General features: G+C 48.7%; 2 protein-coding genes across 2 annotated transcripts in view; one reads left to right on the forward strand and one right to left on the reverse strand.

Moving 5' to 3' along the window:
• Positions 1–3,760, reverse strand: part of DDX47 (DEAD-box helicase 47) — a 98,014-nt gene extending 94,254 nt beyond the window's left edge. Inside the window, exon 1 of the mRNA XM_088468010.1 lies at positions 3,591–3,760. Within this exon, the coding sequence (XP_088324136.1) occupies positions 3,591–3,653 (63 nt within the window). The 5' untranslated portion in view covers positions 3,654–3,760. The remainder of the gene's footprint in view (positions 1–3,590) is intronic.
• Positions 3,758–20,185, forward strand: part of PICK1 (protein interacting with PRKCA 1) — a 74,312-nt gene continuing 57,884 nt past the window's right edge. The window contains exons 1-2 of the mRNA XM_088468011.1: positions 3,758–3,917; positions 13,330–13,396. Of these exons, the coding sequence (XP_088324137.1) occupies positions 13,356–13,396 (41 nt within the window). The 5' untranslated portion in view covers positions 3,758–3,917; positions 13,330–13,355. The remainder of the gene's footprint in view (positions 3,918–13,329; positions 13,397–20,185) is intronic.

Consider the following 20,185-nt stretch of genomic DNA (forward strand, 5'->3'; position numbering starts at 1 on the left):
TCATTCCAACCAATCAACTAGTTGGATGGTTGCACAGATAATCTTTCGATGTGTGACCAGCATAATTTTACTGCACAAGGAAAAATAGATTCATGGAGAAACTCAACATTTATAATGGTTGCAGCTTCAATTTAATGACAAAATGCAATTCAAGAAATTATATGCTTTATAAATCTATAATTTTTTGTCTGTGAAAAATGTATACGCAACAGACAGGACTACAAAAAGAGAAAGCAAAACAAAAGAACTATGCTGCCCTAAAACAAAACAGAAGTACATAATATAAATAACAAAATATAAATTGTTCAGATTTTGCTAAAGAATTACACAAACATGTTAATGAGAATGGAATAGTGCCCAAACTGTAAAAATCTATGTTGTTTAGCTCCGGGAATGAGTGCTATTCAGTTGTCCGCATTGCAGCCAGCACTTAAGTAGGGAGATGCAGTTTAAAGCTACTAATACCCGCAGTTTAGTAATGTTAATTCTAGAAGTCTGCACCTGTCACAACCCGTGCAGTTCCCCTTTCCTGCCTTGGGTGTCGCTCTCTGCTCTGGTGCTTCTAGCACACTCTGCTGATGCAACAAACTGCTTACAGTCAAGAGTGTGCTAGAAGCACCAGAGCAGAAGTCGACACCCCAGGCAGGAAAGAGGAACTGCACGGGTTGTGACAGGTGCAGGGTGCTAGAGTGAACACTAGTTAAAGTAAATAGCATTTTCCAGATGAAGTTCCGGGTGCTTAGCGCACGCAGTAAGCCCGCAACTAGCATTGCGGCATTATAAGCTAATTGAATAGCTGCGGGAACTCATTACCAAAGTTGAACAACATTGCATTCAATTTTATTTTCCTTTATACATTTTAATTAATGCAAAAATACACTGTCTCCTCTCTTTATTAACATCTATTTTTATTGAATCAAAGACATAACAGACATAATCAAAGCATAGGAGTAACAAGAAAACAAAAACAGCAGTCTCCAATGGAACCGAAGAGACATCTAGAAATTGTTTGGCAAGAATACCACCATAATTAAGGTTATAAGCAGGATAACAATAACCGAAATACAGTAATGGCAACAAAGCCAGATTCTGAGTATAAGGCAGGGCTTGACAAATTTTTCTAAAATCTAGGAGTCAGGATGAAAGTGTAGGAGCCAGATCGCTGTCCCCCCAAAAAATTACAGGAGTGATTGAGGACACAGCTCTGTGTGTTATGCAACTGTTATACACACTATACTAGTCCACAAAATAGTCGCAGTTGAATGGAAATAGTAACATGGAGGCCATCTCACTGCTCTGCACAGCTCCCCTGCTCCACCCCCCCACCCTCCAGTAATAAGGGACCACATTTCAAATAAAACAATGGTGCCAGAAAGTACAACAGAACCCCCCTCCCTTCGTGGTCACACCACTATCCCTCTGAAGCTGCTCTGCAATCCCTGGCCATGCATAGACCCCATTACCGGGGAGCTCTATGCAGCCAGACAGCCGGGACGTACAGGAGGATCAGCGTAGACTGAGACAAACAGCATGGGTCAGAGCAGGCCAGGATGGAGAGGAGGAGTCAGCGCAGAATGGGACGGACAGGAGGAGGCAGCACGCGCCAGGATGGACACAGGCACAGCAGTCACCGCAGAGGACACTCAGAACATGCACTCCTGTGCATGAAATGAACGCCGCAATACTATAGGCACGAATCTCCGCGGGAGCTGATGAGGATCTGCTTCCTCCCTCACTGCAAAATCTGGTAGCCATGGCGACCTGGCCCTGGTATAAGGTATACCACACAATAAAATATGTGACCAGGGAAATTGTCAATTAAAAGCGGCAAAACAAAATGAAATTAAAAAGAAAAATTAAAATAAAAGGTAGTTGACAAGATGTCTCGTGGATGCAATGTGCCGTTCTGGGATGGCACATCATGCCCACCGGCATCGCATGCTTTCCCTCACAGGGAAAAAGTGCAATGTTGGCACTACCGTATATGGATATGTGCAGTCAGGCATTGCAGCAATACCCAATGGCACATTGCGTTGAACTGAATTAGCCCCTATAACTACAATACCATAATTTTACAATTATGTAAATACTGTATGTATTGAAGGCTTCTAAATTAATTTTTAAATGAAAATCAAGTTGAGGAAATCCTCTTTGCCATAACATGTATCAGTTACATTTCAATATTTATTTTCTATTTTGAAGTTGCTGCAGATTTAATTTAAAATGGATAGACTAATAAATTGTTGACTCTAGTAGATTGTATTTGGGTAATGGCTTTACATTAGGTCAACAGATGTGATAAAAAAAAAAAAAAACCTTTATGGGGCGATTCAATTGTTTTATCACGCCAGATCTTTCATCTTAAGAGCAGGGAGATTATTCAATTGATTATGGGTGCCCTTGCCTTTTCGTGCATGTCTCACCCAAGCAGACCAGGTTTAGCCGCATAAAACGGCTAAACCATGTCTAAAGGTCTTGTCAGCACACCCAAAAACAGGACTTTCCGCACATTTCTGCTCACCACCTCAGGACAATGTGAATTTGTCTACCCACAGCATACGCGCCCAAGCGGAGTAACAACTGAACTTCTCCGGACACCCATGACTCCAGCCGCGGATGAAAACAACTGAATCGTCCCCTATAAGTTAGGAAGAGCAGTAGAAAATGATATTGGCAAGCAACCACAGGACCCTCCTGCCTTATAAACTAGCCGTGTGTGTGTAACCATTCAACCCAACATACATTACCCTCTATATGGGCACCTACACACCATGCCTAGCAAGCGCCCCAACACACCACGCCTAGCAAGTGCCCCAACACCACGCCTAGCAAGTGCCCCAACACCACGCCTAGCAAGTGCCCCAACACCACGCCAAGCAAAGGCGCCCAAACACATCACGCCTAGCAAGCGCCCCAACACATCACGCCTAGCAAGTGCCCCAACACATCACGCCTAGCAAGTGCCCCAACACATCACGCCTAGCGAGTGCCCCAACACATCACGCCTAGCGAGTGCCCCAACACATCACGCCTAGCGAGCGCCCCAACACATCACGCCTAGCGAGCGCCCCAACACATCACGCCTAGCGAGCGCCCCAACACATCACGCCTAGCGAGCGCCCCAACACATCACGCCTAGCGAGCGCCCCAACACATCACGCCTAGCGAGCGCCCCAACACATCACGCCTAGCGAGCGCCCCAACACATCACGCCTAGCGAGCGCCCCAACACATCACGCCTAGCGAGCGCCCCAACACATCACGCCTAGCGAGCGCCCCAACACATCACGCCTAGCGAGCGCCCCAACACATCACGCCTAGCGAGCGCCCCAACACATCACGCCTAGCGAGCGCCCCAACACATCACGCCTAGCGAGCGCCCCAACACATCACGCCTAGCGAGCGCCCCAACACATCACGCCTAGCAACACACCATGTATCTGCATGTACCACATTATACAGTTTAACCTTTGGTGCAAAACTTGTACTGAGAATCTTACCCTACAGTCACAGAGCAGAGGAATGAAACGGAAGAATAAGCGAATAGAAATGAGTACCAGTTATTATATCCCTACAGTTTCTTTCCTCACCAAATCTCGGAAACTCTTCGATTCTTCCACAGCCTCTAGGATATCCACATGCTCCGCCGCCATGCTGCTCGGGGAAAGGGAAACACAGACACACACACTGCCTCCTCACTTCCGCAGCGTTCATCAAAGGTCCTTTAGCCCACTTGGATCTAGTCACTGTCTTTGGCCCCGCCCACCGCTTGACGTCGAAAAGGTCCTTCCGGCGAAAGGGATCTAGTCAGTACCAAAAGGAATCATAAGGGTGACCGGGCGACAGGTGACGCGGCGCATTTGGGCGAGAGTGCGAAGTGCCGGGCGGTAGCCTAGGGAGAACACTGGGTTATCAAGGTGAGACAAGCTGAAGACTTGGATAAGGGTTTTCATTACTTCCATTGTAAGGAAGGGCCTGATCATGGAAATGTTGCGGAGATGGAAACAACAGGAGAGAAAAGGACTAAGGCAATGGTTCCCAAACTGGGTGCCGTGGCACTCTGGGGTGCCTCAGGGCACTTGCAGGGGTGCTTCGAGTTGGTGGTCCAGTACAAATAAAATCAATTTTTTAGTCAGTGTGATGGGCAAAACCAGTGCTAATGGCTGACAATCATAAAATAGGTGGATAAAAGAAGGGGCAGCCCTGTCACCCACCACATAACTGACCCTTAGGGCCATATTCAGTTAGAGAGCGAAAAAGCTGTGCTGGACTTTTCGCTCCACATCGGAGGTTTTGCAGGGATAAAGTATCGGGCACGCGACCGCTTTATCCCCACATTCAATTTGGAGCCTGCGGAAAGGTATCGGAAAAAATAGGGGAATTTTTGGAAATCATCCATGGACCCCCTAATGATTGGATCACTATGGGTACCCCTGTTTTAGCCTGCGGAAGGTAAGTAGGGTTTTTAAATCTCTGCAGCAGGTGCTTTTTTGCGCCTGTGAAGAAGTGATGAAGAATAGCACTTAAGTTTTTTTGGGGGAAAAAAAACTATGCCCATCAAACTTGGGCTACATGAAAATGGGAGCAAGCATATTTTAAAGTCCTTAAAGTGCATTTTGAAAATTCTTCAAAAATGCACCTGCCGCATACGTGGGGACCCCCCCCCTGAATTAATTGCGCTAGTTTAAAACTTTGTTCCCCAATTTTATTTTTTTAACCCCAAAATTCACGTTAAGTTTTTGGGGTGTCCCGATTTTTATTTTTTTTGACACAGATTAATTTTAAGGGTCACTCCCAGGGGTGCAGGCTACTTTTTTTTTTTTTTTAAGCCAGCACCCCTGAACCCCAATTCTGCACTTTTTTTCGCCATATAAAACATGGGGAAAAGTTATCCCCGTTTTTTTGCAAAGACTTTTCGCACAGGTGAAAAGTCTTTGTAATTGAATACGGGGATAATTAAAATAGGCGAAAAGGATGTAATGGGTTTTCGCTGCCAAATTGAATAATGCCCTAAGGGTGACATATAAGCACAATTTACTTCATTTAATTTTTGCTGAATTTCTCAATAAATTTTTGGCCCAGGGTTGCCATGGCATAAAAGTTGATACTCTAGGGCGCCGTGATTCAAAAAAGTTTGGGAACCACTGGACTAAGGGGTCTATTTAGCAAGCAAATTTTCACTTAAATCATGCGGAAACAAATGTTTCCACGTTATTTAAGTATCACAGCTATGTAGGAAAGGGTTAACGGAGAGGATTACGCAATTATCTTCTCTGTTAATGCCTGACTAATACAACATCACATTGTAAAGAGCAAGTAATTTCTCTCTAGAGCACAATGTTTTCTTCTATGCAGAAAGCAGAAAAACGATAAAATCCTTAAAAACCTACCTTATACCTGTATAACGCCACCTGAGAGCGGCGTTATATGAGGAAAATCTTTAATTCTTCCCAAAACTGCAGGGCCGTATGGACTTGGTCCAATCAGTCCCTGCAGGTGACTGAAGCTCCTCCCCTTATTTAGCAGTGTGCCCATCGCCAGTAGTTTGTAGTTCTTTTGTGTTACTGTTTATTAAACGGTTCTTAATAATTGATATAAAAATGAATGTGTGTGTGTTGCGCAGAGTTAGACTCCTGTGCCTTCCTTAGGTGGTAACACTGCCCTTAATAGAGTAGAAATGAGGCTGTACTCGGAGACCGCAGGTAAGTGAAAAGCAGGTGACATTTATTTCAACGTTGCGGGCAACAGCCCCTTAATCAGGACTGACCTGGGGGTGTAACTTCTCTGCCAACACCAAGCTCCTTCACTGCCACTTGGAACCGATGGTTTCCACCAGGCTCTTACGTTGACACCTGGAACCGCCTCTGCTGTGTATGTGTAGGCCATCTGTGGCCACACCTCCTGATCGGTGTCTTCTGATTCCTACTGATCCCTCACAATGTACCAGGCCCTGCATGGTAGCTGGCAAGGGGGCTTGAGCTTGTCTTCAATGGAGGGAACTGCTAGGTAACCTTTAGTAACCTAGCGGTTCCCACCATTGTAGTCAATGGTGCAAACTGCTCATTTGTTGAAAGAGGTGGGGGCTCGCCTCTCTCAGCCATTGAACATTCAGCCAATGCATTTCCATGTGAAATGCTACGGCTGAGCCATCATTTGAGTCCTTAGAGGACGGTACTAATGTCCGTGGGTCGGGTTTTTTGTGGTTTGTTATTTTCAGAAGATGGTGTATGTCTACATGGAAAGATGAGGACACAACACAAGGGGTAGGTCTCTAATTTAGACACAATCCCAGCTGTAGAAAGACTGTGGACCTCATTCAGAGGCGGTCGCACGGAGCGATTGGACGTAGCGAGCAATGTTTTTTTCAACTGCGCATGAGTGTACCTGGCAGTGCGCGTGTGCAAGCCTGTCTTCCAGACCACAATCCTCTTGCTTGCTAGTCACTACGAGGTCGTAGCTGTGATTGACATTTCGTGCCGTTTGTGGGTGGTTACAGGGGAAGGTGCTTGTCAACGGGGGTGTGGTGGTGCGCACGCAGGCGTGGTTGACCTTAAGAAGGGCGTTTTAAGGGCGTGCATATATTACTGAGCGAGTCATCACACACGTCATCTCATTGCAATAACGACGCTACTGCTCGCAGAGCTAAGGGTAGCCCAGGGTCTACCTTAAGCATTGCGAGTGCTGGCGATGGTTACTGCCTCAACCGATGTTTGTAGGCAATTAACAATGTAACAGGTGTTAATCGAGCTGATGTAGGTTGCCGCCTGCGACCGACTCTAAATTAGGCCGTAGAGATAGGAGGTGTGCTTTCATTGTTGTGGGTGTTTCCGCGCTTACGATGTGCTTTGCGACTGAGCGCTCGTTTTGCATTTGGGTGCGACCGATCCCTCCCGAGCGACCGCCTCTGAATGAGGTCCTGTATTTCATGTTCCAGGCTCGCGTTAGGTGCCGCTCTTTCACAGAACAATACTTTATAAGTTTTTTATTTGTAACGTGTCATCGTTTGTATCCTTTGGCAATATCCAAGAAAGATACACTCCACTGACTCTGGATCCAGCTGGCATCTCTTTTCTTTTGAATTGTGCACATGCTAACACTCAGATTATTTTCGTTTGGCTTGCTTCCAGCCCACGCCTCCAGCAGTGTTTTGCCTTTCACAGCAACTGTGGGTACATGATTCTTTAAATATACTGCTTCTGCCCAAAAAAATACTTTTCCAGCCCCACGTCACTCAGTATAGTCTGCACTCTCCACAATTGTAAAGGTTTGCACGCTCACTGACACCATTTTGTTCTGGCGTGTATGCAGCAAGCAATTATTGGTCTGAGTTTGCACTAGGCATGCTTCAGGTTACATTACCGTTGGCGGTCGCAGCGACTATTTTCTTGCAGTGTGATTGACAGTCAGGGAGCGGTAATAGAGTGGTGGCAATAATGCAGGACTGTTAGAGACTGCGATCCTATGTGCAGGAAACATGACTCAGGTGTCAGTTCCTGCGCCCATTCTGCGCAACCAAAGGGTTACTCAAACGGCCTATTAATGAAGGTTCTACGACTGATGCTGCATGTTTGTTTGGATTTGCAAAGCCTCTGGTTGTCCTAGTGTCCAGCATGTATGGTAGCAGGGTATCAGAACAGGTATTGCGTGGGTTAATAGCACTATTTAAATGCCTTCCCCCAGAATCTAAGTGCTATGTAGTGTTCCCGCTAGGATTAGGGATGGGCAGGGCGCACAGGTAAGTGGGCAGTAGCGACCGCGCCTGGCCTGTGAAAGGGCACGAGCCCTCCAACGTCACTGTGGGGGGCTTGCCCAGCCGGCGGTGTCACTAATGGGAGGCGTGCGCAGCACCTGCGGAGGTGCTGGGCTTCCCCGAAGCTCTTCATTAATGTGAATAGATGCCGTGTGCATGCGCACGGCATCTATTCACTCAGCACTTGTACTCCACGGGAGGTTTCTGTCCTCCCTGAGCTCGCCTTAGAACACCTGCATTACGGTTTGACAGGTGTACCTCCCCAGTCAAACTCCCCACCTGCCACTGTCCCCGGAGCGGGTCGCGCGCAGGCTGGGTGCTTGGAGCCAAAAGCGGGACCCCGCTTGCAGCTTGCCCCCCCCCCCACCCCCCCCCTCACCGGGTAGGTGAGGCAGAACGAAAAAGCGACCAGGCTGTTTCAGCAGGGAGTCTCTAAAGGGGGCAGGGTGCATTTTGCCCTTTAAAAATCGGCCTAGCATGAACTCTACTTTGTATACACACAGTACAGTGACACTACACAGTAAAGATGGCGCCAGCTACACATGAACAGTAGCCCAGCGGTGACGTGATCAGGTCGCACCTCCCGCTGATTGTGGATCCTAGTGCCCAGCTTGTATGGTAGAGACAGGAGATGGTGCCAGAGCGCACTGTTCTCTAATAGTTATGTGATGTTGGACGGGTTGTGCTTTTGTCTCGCCACATTCAATATTTTAAGTTTGGCAGTCATAAGAACTGACTTTGCATATCATGTGGACCATAAATAATTTGATTTGGTTCTGGACCCCCAACCCATGGCACTCAGTTTGGGAACCTCTGGGCTACACAATTTAAATGGAACCGTAAATGGTAGTAATTAATTGAGTTCATACTAAGGGATCGATCCTATTAGCCACGAAGATCTCGCCGATGCGCACTTTACGGCAGCCTGGACTCTCCAAACTGTGCTCACAGACCCATAGGGCAGCGAGCAAAGTCAGGCGAATTCAGGGTGCGATGTGCCGGACCATTGCTGGCATTTTGATGCCGTCGCAACGGCACATCGAACCCCTCGCACCTAATTGGATTGCCCCCTTAATCATAATGATTTCATGGTTTACACTGCCAGCAAATTATAGACTGTGTTCGTGGTGGTGTACATCCCTGCAACTAGACGTGTGGGTGCAGTCCAGACAAACAAAAGTGGGCATCACTAGCCATGTCTTAAATTTGTTTGGTCTGTTACCACACTACCTAATGCTGCCTCACTGTGGGGGGAGATGTATCAAACCTTCTAGAGAGAGAAAGTTGCTAATGGCAACCAATCGGGTTCTACCTGTCATTTTATTAACTGGGCTAGATACATGACAGCTGATTGGTTTCTTTGGGCAACCTCTCCACTTTATCTCTATCGAAGGTTTGATACCTCTCCCCTGTCTGTGTTTCGAATGTTTCCACTGGTAGCTTTTGTAAACCTCTGTGGCTGTAAGCTGGTAGACGTCATGCGCATTTATTTAATTATTGTTTCTTGGTGTATGTTGCAGGACAACAGTTAAGGTGCGTATCCACTAGACAACTAAAATTAGCGATTGACATCGTAATCGTTCAATCGCTCATTAAGCGTACATCTATCATCGCCTGAACATACAGGCCAATCAGTCGATATAGACAGGTTGTGCATGTTCGGGGATGAGGGAGGGTGCCTGCACTGAACGACATATCATTCAGTGTGGCCACATTATCCACTGCACAGGGTGATGAATGATTACAATGTTGTAATCGTACAGCCGTTCCACTCTCGTGTAGTGGATATGCAGCTTTAATGCTACACCATGTCAGCTAGCTTTGCTGGCTTGCTGCTTCCTGTAAACTCAGGTTTACAGTAGAACCTGTAGAAAGGTCCTACAGTTAAGTGGCTCATAGTAGTCAATCAGTTTCTGTCATTATCTAGCACAGTTTTTGAAATGACAAACTACTCACCTTTTCTTTCTCCACAAGGCTTTTTACTTCCCACCCACAGTCACACCGTCATGGCAGTTAAAGCATGGCAGGCATACATTATTTATAAGACATATTTGGTTTTCTGGATGTTTAAACAGTTGCTACAAATGAGATTTCTCCTTCTATATCAGCTAATACAGATAAGTGGATTCATGCACAGAAACATGCATGTGACATGCTTTGCTATTACTACCGTGTCAGCAACCTTGTGACCATTGTATAATTACTTTTGCAATTTGATGTTTGGAATAAAGGGTGGAGATACTAGCAAAACAATTCAGACAGGAACGAAGACTGAACAGTACTAATATGTGTGTGTATGTGTATATATATATATATATATATATATATATATATATATATATATCACGCACACACACACACACACACACACATTGTGACACAGTCTGGATAGGGGTCCCTCTCCTAGGGTAGACGGACTCCCTCTTTACACACACAGCAGCTGTAGAAACAGGATACAAGTCTGGGGTTCTCGTACAAACTGGTCGGCGCCAGCCTTTATTGGGCCAAATGAATATAAACAAAACCTAAACATAAGTCCTAGCCCGGCTGGGCACTAGCTACAAAGCAGATTCCCTCTATAATAATGGTAGGGCCTACTGCCCTCACCACCAACAAAACACGTGCACAGTACTTATAAGGATTATCACCATGTGTCTCTGAACAGGCTAGTCTGCCTGTTCTCCCAGGTGTGAGACACTCAGCTATGAAAAAACCCAGCTTATCTGATGCACTTTCAGGTGCAAGCCCTAATGAGCCTGCTACCAGGCTGAAAAGCCCAAAACCCTGGAGTGGCTTGTGGATGGAGCCCTCCCTTTCCTCACATCTACACCCCCAGGACCCATTCCGGCTTTTCACAAAAGCCGACATTTCTAGTCTGCTTATCCAACAGACTTCTCCTGGGGGTTTTAAAAGCCACAAGATAGGAATCTGGGACATTATATAGCAGCCATTCCACACTTCTCCAGTGCTTCTCATATATATATATATATTGTGACAGTTAGGTTAGGGGGTCCCTCTCCTGGGTAGAGGACTCCTTCCTTACACACACACATAGCAGCAGGGAAGCAGCACACCAGTCTGGATGCAAGTACAAGCTGGTCGGCGCCAGTCTTTATTGTACAATGTCAGAAATAACACAAAGAAAACATAAACGTAAATCCTAGCCCTGTCGGGGCACTAACTTCACAGGTAGTTCCCTCACTACCAGAACCTGGCAGGGCCTAATGCCCTCGCCAGCAACAAAGCACAGCACAGTACTCACAGATAGGTTTTCCAAGTGTCTCTGAGCAAACTCCCTGTCTGCTCTCCCAGGTGAGACACTCAGCCCTAAGCACACTAGGCTTATATTGGCCACTCTCAGGTGGAAAACTAACAAGCCTGTTACCAGGCTGGGAGAACCAAAACCTGGAGTGGCCGTGGGTGGAGCCCTCCCTCTCCTCTCACCCACAACCCCCAGGTCCCAAACCGGCTTTTCAAAAAGCCGAAACTCAAGCCTGCTACACTGCAGACTTTCTCCTGGGGATTTTAAACACATAGGACAGGAATCTGGGATAAATGTCCCTGTCACAGACCACTTTACCAGTGATCCTATCACAATATATATATATATACATTTTTATTTTTTTTAAGTTCTTTACATAGCACTTTTCTCCTAAAGGATTCCAAGTGCTTTAGATTTGCCTTTGCAGCACAAAGTACAATACAAGCTTAACAAGGGACATTAGTGAAATGCAGGGTGACCTAGGTGAGTCTTCAGTCTATTTTTGAAGGATCCTAGGGCCTGATTCAGAGCCGGACGCAATTAGCGCTCGCTCGTCCAGAAAATAGGGGTGGATATTCAAATCAACTGTTCGCTGTTTGCGGTCTGTTCACGCCTCTAGGTCTGAACGAGCGAACAAAACTTGCGGTCGTTTTTTGGGAAACTACTCCCCCTGGCCGCTCGCATCCTACGTCATGTCCGCTATTTATTAGATTAATCGAGTACATCGACCAGGGTATGAACTGCTCGCTATTCTTGTGGTTGGTTTTTGCTACCACAATTTTGCGAGCAGTTCTGGCTACAAAATAACCCAGTGACGTGGTCAATGACTCTGCTGTTTTAATTATGAACACCCATAAAACGCCCGTTTTGACCTTTAAGCACGCCTGCGATCGGATCGCCACTCCCCGTTTTCAAGCACCTTCCCCTGTTACCACCCACATACGCCTCATTCTGTCACTCAAATTGTCAGGCATTCGCTATTTTGCGAGAACATGAATTTCGACCGCACTGACTGGTTCGCGCATGCGTATAACGATCCGTACGCATGCGCAGTTGGGCAAACATCGCTCTGAGCGAACGAGAGGCCGCTTACGAGTGGCTCTGAATCAGGCCCCTAGAGTGGTGGCCTCTCGAAATGTGCTGGGAAGCGAGTATCATAAAGTCGGAGCGACAAAGCTGAAAGCTCGAGCACCGATGAATTCCGGGAGATTCTAGGTTCTGTTAGTAGTCCTTTGGCAATGGATCGCAGTAGTTGAGTGGGACAGTAAGGGATCAGAAGCTGCTTGAAGTACCTTGGGCCCTGGTAAAATGAAGGGCTTTGAATGTCAGTAAGCCAATCTTGAAAACAATTTGCCATCTGACAAGCAGCCAGTGAAGTGAGTAGGAAATTGGTGTTATGTGGCTGGAACGGTGCTGGTTGGTTAATAGCTTGGCAACGGCATATTGTACCATCTGCAAGCTGTGTAATTATTTTGCTGGGAGACCAGGTAGAGGGCATGTATGACTTTAAGTAGATCGTCTGAGGGAATTAAGTGCTTGATTCTGGCTGTTCCTCAGATGAAAAAATGAGGATTTGATTGTGGCTGATACCTTATGTTTAAGTGTCAAGCCACTATGCAGGACAACACCAAGATTCCGCACAAATTCAGTGTTTTGTAGTTCTGAACCCCCAAGCGTAAGTCATGTTTGTTGGCTATGCTGTAGCCTTGTCCTGTGACCTATCATAAGGACCTCTGTTTTGTCTCTGTTGTAATTATATGAATAATTACATTTTTATATTAAGTTTGACCAGTATGTGACATTTTCAACACCTTTGTCCACAATGAGTGGATAATTAGATGAGAAAAGGTTTATTGCCACAACTGTCAGCAGTGAGTCAATCACAGTTAAATTGTACATTTACAAGGTAAAAAATTAAACCTTTTGGGTAAATTCTTTATATAGTTCCCCCTTACCTAAACTTTGCTAGTACCTCTCCTAGAACCCTCTGCTCTGCACTGTTGGAGTAAAAAATGGGACCACATTAGGAGTAGCATGCAGCAGATTTGCCATGGTGTTCCTGGCCCGCAGTTACAGCTCTGGTTTGAAAACACTGACCATTAGCATCCTGTAGCAATTGGATGACAGAGCATGAAGTAGACCTACATACAGTAGTAATCTTCTGTAAAGAATTAGGGGTTGGGTTACTATTTGAAATTAACCAATTGTTAGTATTTGCCTTTTGTTAAATAAAATGCATATAATGTATATTTTGATTAGATAAGGCAGTTTTTATAGGGCTATGCTGAATTCTCAGACAATGTATGTTCTTCTACAGAAAGACCGACAAACGTACGAAGGGAAATGTTTTCAGATTTGGACTACGATCTTGATGAAGACAAACTGTGAGTAGTTCTCAAAGAATCAAATTATTATTAATGTTAATTATTTTTGTACTTGTGTAGTAAATCTGGAGCTAGGGTGTTTCCTCCTGCTCCCACCTTATCCGAATCCTTACCACAATTTGGCACTTCAGAGGACTAGACAAATGATGGTAATATGTAATGCTTTCGGTACTGGTCATCTCCCAGCTTCAGTTATTGGGTGGGTCTCCAGGGAGTTCCACTCCTTATTTGCTAACCACAAGACGGGGTTTTATCATGATTGAAGTTTGGGCCAGATTCAGAGACTGACAAAAAGGCGATTACACACGTAATCAAGTGATTGTTTGCCGGCGCGCTGTGCGTGCATCTCGACCGCACTGCCATCACGGATGCACATAGGAATCCATCGCACAGTGAGTGACAGGTTGTCAGCGTTTGGGGGTGGTGACTGGGAGTGGTCTGAGAAACGCAGATGTGTGTGTCCGTTTAAACGCCATTATATGGGTGTGCATAAATTAGCCACTGTTAGTGCATATGCAGCTCTGCGTGTCTGAAGAGCTCCCAAGGCTGCGGCAGGTCTGCGAAGGCCAAGATGGCAGCGATGTGCGACGATTTTACTGATATTTCCGCAGGTATGTGTCGTCACACACATGTAAGAAGGCAGCAGGCGGCGTCCTTATGCTCTGGTGATTGTTGCAGACATTATCATGTTTTCGCTGTGCGTTGCGTGCAAAATCGCCGCTGCTAACCCATTAGCATCTGTCTGAATCAGGACCTTTGTCCAAATGTGGATAAGTCATTTAAAAATTCTCTATAGACAAAAAGTAACATTGTAACAGCAAACAAGCCTTGTGTTTAGTGTATGAAGTACACCTACAATTGGTGAAAATATATATATATTATTATTATTATTACTACCAGTTATTTATATAGCGCACACATATTCCGCAGCGCTGTACAGAGAATATCTTACCATTCACATCAGTCCCTGCCCCAGTGGAGCTTACAATCTATATTCCCTATGACATGCGCACACACTTACACACTAGGTTTAATTTGTGTTGGGAACCATTCACATCAGTCCCTGCCCCAGTGGAGCTTACAATCTATATTCCCTATGACATGCGCACACACTTACACACTAGGGTTAATTTGTGTTGGGAGCCAATTAACCTACCAGTATATTTCTACTTCAGGGTCCATAGGGTATCCACAGGATACCTTGGGGTATAGGTGTGACGTCAGTCATCGGGCACCATAGAGTTAAGCTTTCAGCCTCCCAGGATGCACTAGGGTCCCCCTCCTATACCCCGCCCCCGAGCCAAGGCACTCCAGTTTAGTTTGGTGCCCGGCCAGAGTCGGGTGCACCTGTTGGAGTGGGGGCTAGAAGAGCCCCTGAAGCTTTTTCTTCATGCAGCTGTGGCTGCACATCTGGATGAACAGCATGGACAGTCAGTCCTGACGTCCATGCTGTCTTCCCTACACCCCCGCCGGTACCGATCCGGGGATGCTGGTGAGCATCTGGGGTCACAGCTAGCGGTGACCCCAGATGTTCCGGACCATGGCCGGATTCAAGGGGGACAGCAGGTAAGCAGCGGGGTCACGCGGTGGGTCCCCGCTGCCACATGGTCCAGAGTCCCCAGGCAGGGGGCTCCCTGGGGACTGGCTGCAGCGTGGAGCCAGGTATTGAACCTGTGCTTCCACTACCCCCTGGGACAGCGGACCGCAGCAGAGCGGTAGCGCTGCGGCGTCCCGGGGGTTAAATGCATGCCAAGGGAGTGCGCCTTCCCTGTCTCGCAGCCGGCGCCTCCCCTGCTGCACACATCCCTCTCTGCACACTTGCCGACTGGTCCTGTAGCAGCGCTCCTCCCCCAGGCCAGCCTCCTCTCTGCTCCTCGGCGGCCATCTTTCCAACGCATGGTGAACGCTGCTGGAAGTGCTGGTCGGAAGCATCGTGGTCTGGGTCCCCCCCGCATACCTCTCCTCCGATTTGGCTCAGGTCTGTGTATGCTGCGCTGTGTCCTACCAGGCCCTGTGTCTGCGTAGTTGAGTGATCAGCGCTGTTAGTACAGGAATTGATTTTTCTTTGCATTGTATGTGACTGTGCTAGCGCTGCTGCCTGTAACTTTTCTTCTAACTGTCAGCTTTATTACTGTCCCTGTCCTTTCTGCTAAGCCCTTGCGGTGCGGTGCTGCAGGGTGGTCTCTCGCCTATTTAATATATAATTGGTGAGAGGGGTCACATACTTGGTGCCATCATGTCTGAAAGTGATTTTCCTCTCCGACTACAGTGTGCTACGTGTAAAGTACCGTTAGCGGAGGGGGAGGGTAGCGCAGAGGGCCTCTGCCGGCAGTGTTTGGCTATGGCGCGGCATATTACGGTTACAGCACCGGTACAGGAGCCGCCCTGGGCTTGTTTCGCTCAGGCGCTTACAATCTTAGTGGGCCAGTTAGCTCCGCAGCCCGCGTTTCCGCCGATGGGTTTGTCCCAGCGGTCAGTGGTGTCGTCACCCATGCAGGGTTTCCCACGACAATTGGTGGTACCCCACAGTCTCCCTATTTCCCCGCTCCCGGTTTCTCAGGAGCCGGCGTGGGTTAACTCCCTGACGAGTTCTGTACAGCACTTGTCGGATGTGTTGCAAGGGGAGTCTGTGATGCGGCCACATAAACGGCCCGTGGCGTCTCTGTCGGCTCCTTATGAGGATGACGAGGGGACGTCTGATGATGGGGAGATTCTGGATCCTTACGATCAGGAACCTCTCCATACTATGGATGCTGACGCTAAGTCCAAAGTATATATTCCTGGACTTATTCGGGCAGTCCGCACAGCCTTGGTGATTGAGGACGAAGTTCCCCCAGCAGCTAAATCCAAGTATGCCTTTTTTAAAGATGTGAAGGGCGATGCCACAGTCTTTCCTCTTTCGGGTCTGTTAGTGGACCATTTAGAGGAGGCGTGGAAACAGCCTGGCAAAAGATACCAGCCGCAGAGGCGCCTGGCAGTGGCTTATCCGTTCGCGGATAATTATTTTGCTAAGTGGGAATCCCCTCCACAGGTGGATTCTCACGTGACCCGTCTTGTCCGTAGTGCCACATTGCCGATGCCATCCATGTCCTCCCTTAAGGATGCTACGGACCACAAGGTGGAGATCTGCCTGAAGTCCGCTTATTCCCTTGCGGGGGGGGCAGCACGGCCGGCTATGGCCATTTGCTGGGTTGCCAGAGCGATGGAGGGCTGGGCGGATTCATTAGAGGCGTCTTTTGATTCCGACTGTCCGGCCGAACAGGCGGAGTTGATTGGCAATCTCCGTGATTCGGCCACTTATATCAACGAGGCGGCCTTAGACATTAGTACTCTGGTGTCTAGAATTTCTTCAGCAACGGTGGCTGCTCGTCGCACCTTGTGGCTGCGATCCTGGAAGGCGGATGCAGATTCCAAAAAGGGTTTGGAGGCGTTGCCATTTACCGGAGAAGTTCTCTTCGGTCCGGATCTGGACAAGATTGTGGCCACGGTGGTGGCAGCCAAATCGGCTTGTCTCCCGTCGGCCGCTGCTCCTTCTGGTTCTGGACCATCGTCCTTTCGGTCTTATAGGGCCCAGGGCAGGCCCAAACTACAGTCTTTTCCTCGACAGGCTGGCCATAAGAAATTGGCCAAGCCCCGGAAGCAGGCATGGAGTACCAGACGTCCGGCCCCCAAGCCAGATGACAAGCCTGCGGCCTGACGGTCCAGGCCTCCCTTTGGGGGATCCCAGGGTGGGAGGCCGCCTGCTGCAGTTCGCCCAGTGTTGGTCGGTCACTACGACAGACACTTGGGTTCTCGAGGTGGTCTCCCACGGGTACGCCCTCTCTTTCCGGCACAGACCCCCGGCTCGATTCTTCACCACGGGTCTACCATCAGACCGGAACAAGGCTACGGAGCTGCGGAAGGTATTGCACACTATGCTCCAGGCTGGAGTTATAGTGCCTGTTCCATTCTCCCAGAGGGGCCAGGGTTTCTATTGAAATCTTTTTTTGGTACAGAAACCCAATGGGTCGTATCGTCCGATTCTCAACCTCAAGGCTCTCAACAAGTCTTTGCTGGTACCGAAGTTTCGGATGGAGACCCTACGGTTCATCATTCTGGCGCTGGAACCTGGGGACTACATGGTGTCATTGGACATACAGGACGCTTACCTGCATGTCCCTATTCTTTTGCGCCATCAACAGTTCCTCAGGTTTGCAATCCGCAGCGACCACTTCCAGTTTCGGGCGTTACCTTTTGGCCTGGCGACAGCACCACGTGTTTTCACCAAGGTGATGGCGGTCATGGCGGCTTCTCTGCGGCTGCAGGGAGTCCGCATGTTGCCGTACTTGGACGACCTTTTATTGGTGGCAGGATCTCCAGAGCTCCTTCTACGCCACTTGGACCTGACCATTGCACTGCTGCAACGGCACGGCTGGCTAATCAACTGGCAGAAGTCCACTCTAATCCCGTCTCGGCGGATTCTGCACCTCGGAGCCTTATTGGACTCAGAACAGCAAAGGATCTTCGTGACGGGGGAAAAGATCTCTGCTTTACAGTTGAGGGTGCGCAGTTATCTGCACAGCCGCCGGGTGTCTCTACACTCGGCGATGAGGTTACTGGGCTCCATGGTGTTGGTATTCGACATGGTGGAATATGCCCAGTTTCACTCCAGACCTCTGCAGCACCTGATCCTGTCGAAGTGGAACGGGCTGCCTCAGTCTCTGAAGTCCCAAACGATTGTGCTCACCCCGGAGGTTCGCCTGTCCCTTGCCTGGTGGTTACAGACGACCCATCTCAGCAAGGGAAGTCCGTTCTGGGTTCCAAATTGGGTCCTGTTGACAACGGACGCCAGTCTTCGGGGCTGGGGAGCAGTTTCGGGTCCACACTTGTTCCAGGGCAGGTGGACGCCGACAGAAGCGGAGCTTCCAATCAATATCTTGGAACTCCGTGCGGTCTTCAATGCTCTCCAGCAGGCACATCGGGTTCTCCAGGGTCGTCCGGTACAGGTCCAGTCGGACAACGCTACCACAGTGGCCTACATAAACAGGCAAGGAGGAACCCGAAGTCAGGCGGCTCTCGTGGAGGTCTCTCGGATCCTGGTATGGGCGGAGCGCAATCTTCCGGCCATATCAGCGGTCTTCATCCCGGGAGTGCTAAATTGGGAGGCGGACTTTCTAAGTCGCCAGGACGTTCATCCGGGGGAATGGTCCCTGCACCCGGACGTTTTTCAACTACTGGTGGACAGGTGGGGTCTTCCAGAGATCGACCTCATGGCGTCCCGGCACAACAACAAGTTGCCGGTGTACGGGTCTCGCACAAGAGACGAAGGGGCGTCTCTGGTGGATGCTCTGTCCGTCCGGTGGACGTTCCGGTTCGCATACCTGTTCCCTCCGGTTTCCCTTCTTCCACGGGTAATCTGGAAATTCAAACAGGAAGGAGGGTCGCTCCTGTTGATAGCTCCCACGTGGCCCAGACGGCACTGGTTCTCAGACCTTCAGGGTCTGTCTGTGGACAGTCCTCTGCGGTTGCCGCTACGACCGGACCTTCTGTCACAGGGTCCTTGTCTTCACCCGGACCTGACTCGGCTGTCTTTGACGGCGTGGCTGTTGAGACGGCCATGCTGAGGTCCAGGGGGTTTTCCAGCTCTGTGGTGCGTACCATGCTACGAGCTCGGAAGCCGTCTTCCGTGAGGATATACCATCGCGTGTGGCATACGTTCTTCCAGTGGTGTCGACCGAGAGGTTATGCACCGCGGGAATTTCGTCTGTCTCGGATACTCGCCTTCCTACAAGCGGGACTAGATCATGGGCTTCGCCTTGCTTCTTTTGAAGGTACAGGTTTCGGCCCTGTCTTGTCTGGTTTCACCGTAGGATTGCTACAATCCCGGATGTGCGCACCTTTATGCAAGGTGTTCTCCGCATTCAGCCGCCCTTTGTTCCACCTGTGGCGCCTTGGGATTTGGCTGTGGTCCTGAGGGCTCTCCAGGGACCGCCGTTTGAACCACTGGGCTCAGTGGATCTTAAATGGCTAACAGCTAAGACGGTTTTCCTTCTGGCTATTGCTTCGGCCAGACGTGTTTCTGATTTAGGGGCTCTTTCTTGCAAACCCCCTTTCTTGGTTTTTCATGGGAACAGGGCAGTGCTCCGCACTCGGCCCGAGTTTCTTCCCAAAGTTGTTTCCCAGTTTCATGTTAACGAGGAAATCGTTGTTCCGGCCTTTAACTCACCGGGTCTTTCAGTGGGGGAGGCCTCTTTGGATGTCGTGCGGGCCTTAAGGACTTATGTTGACCGCACTTCTTCGTTTCGGAAGTCGGACGCCTTGTTTGTCCTCTATGGCTTCCATAAAAAGGGTTGGCCTGCTTCAAAGCAAACTTTGGCGGCCTGGATCCGTATGGCTATTTCTGAAGCTTATCTTCATGAAGGCCTGCCGGTTCCTCCTTCTGTGAAGGCTCATTCCACTAGGTCTGTGGGTCCTTCGTGGGCAGCTCGACGTGGTGCCTCTGCAGTCCAAATCTGCAAGGCTGCTACGTGGTCCTCTGTCCATACCTTCGAGAGGTATTACAGGTTTGACACCTTCGCCTCTCAGGATGCTTCCTTCGGGCGGCGGATTCTCCTTTCTGCACAATGAGCGTCCCCACCCTTAAAGTATACTGCTTTGGGACATCCCCAAGGTATCCTGCGGATACCCTATGGACCCTGAAGTAGAAAATATGAGATATGGTAAGAACTTACCCTTGTTATCTCTCTTTCTACGAAGTCCATAGGGTTCCACAGGACTCCCGCCCTGTCGCACCTGTGCTGCAGTTGGGCT

The sequence above is a fragment of the Taudactylus pleione genome, unplaced genomic scaffold (genome assembly GCF_031769625.1).
Source record: "Taudactylus pleione unplaced genomic scaffold, aTauple2 ptg000080l, whole genome shotgun sequence".
Lineage (NCBI taxonomy): Eukaryota > Metazoa > Chordata > Amphibia > Anura > Myobatrachidae > Taudactylus > Taudactylus pleione.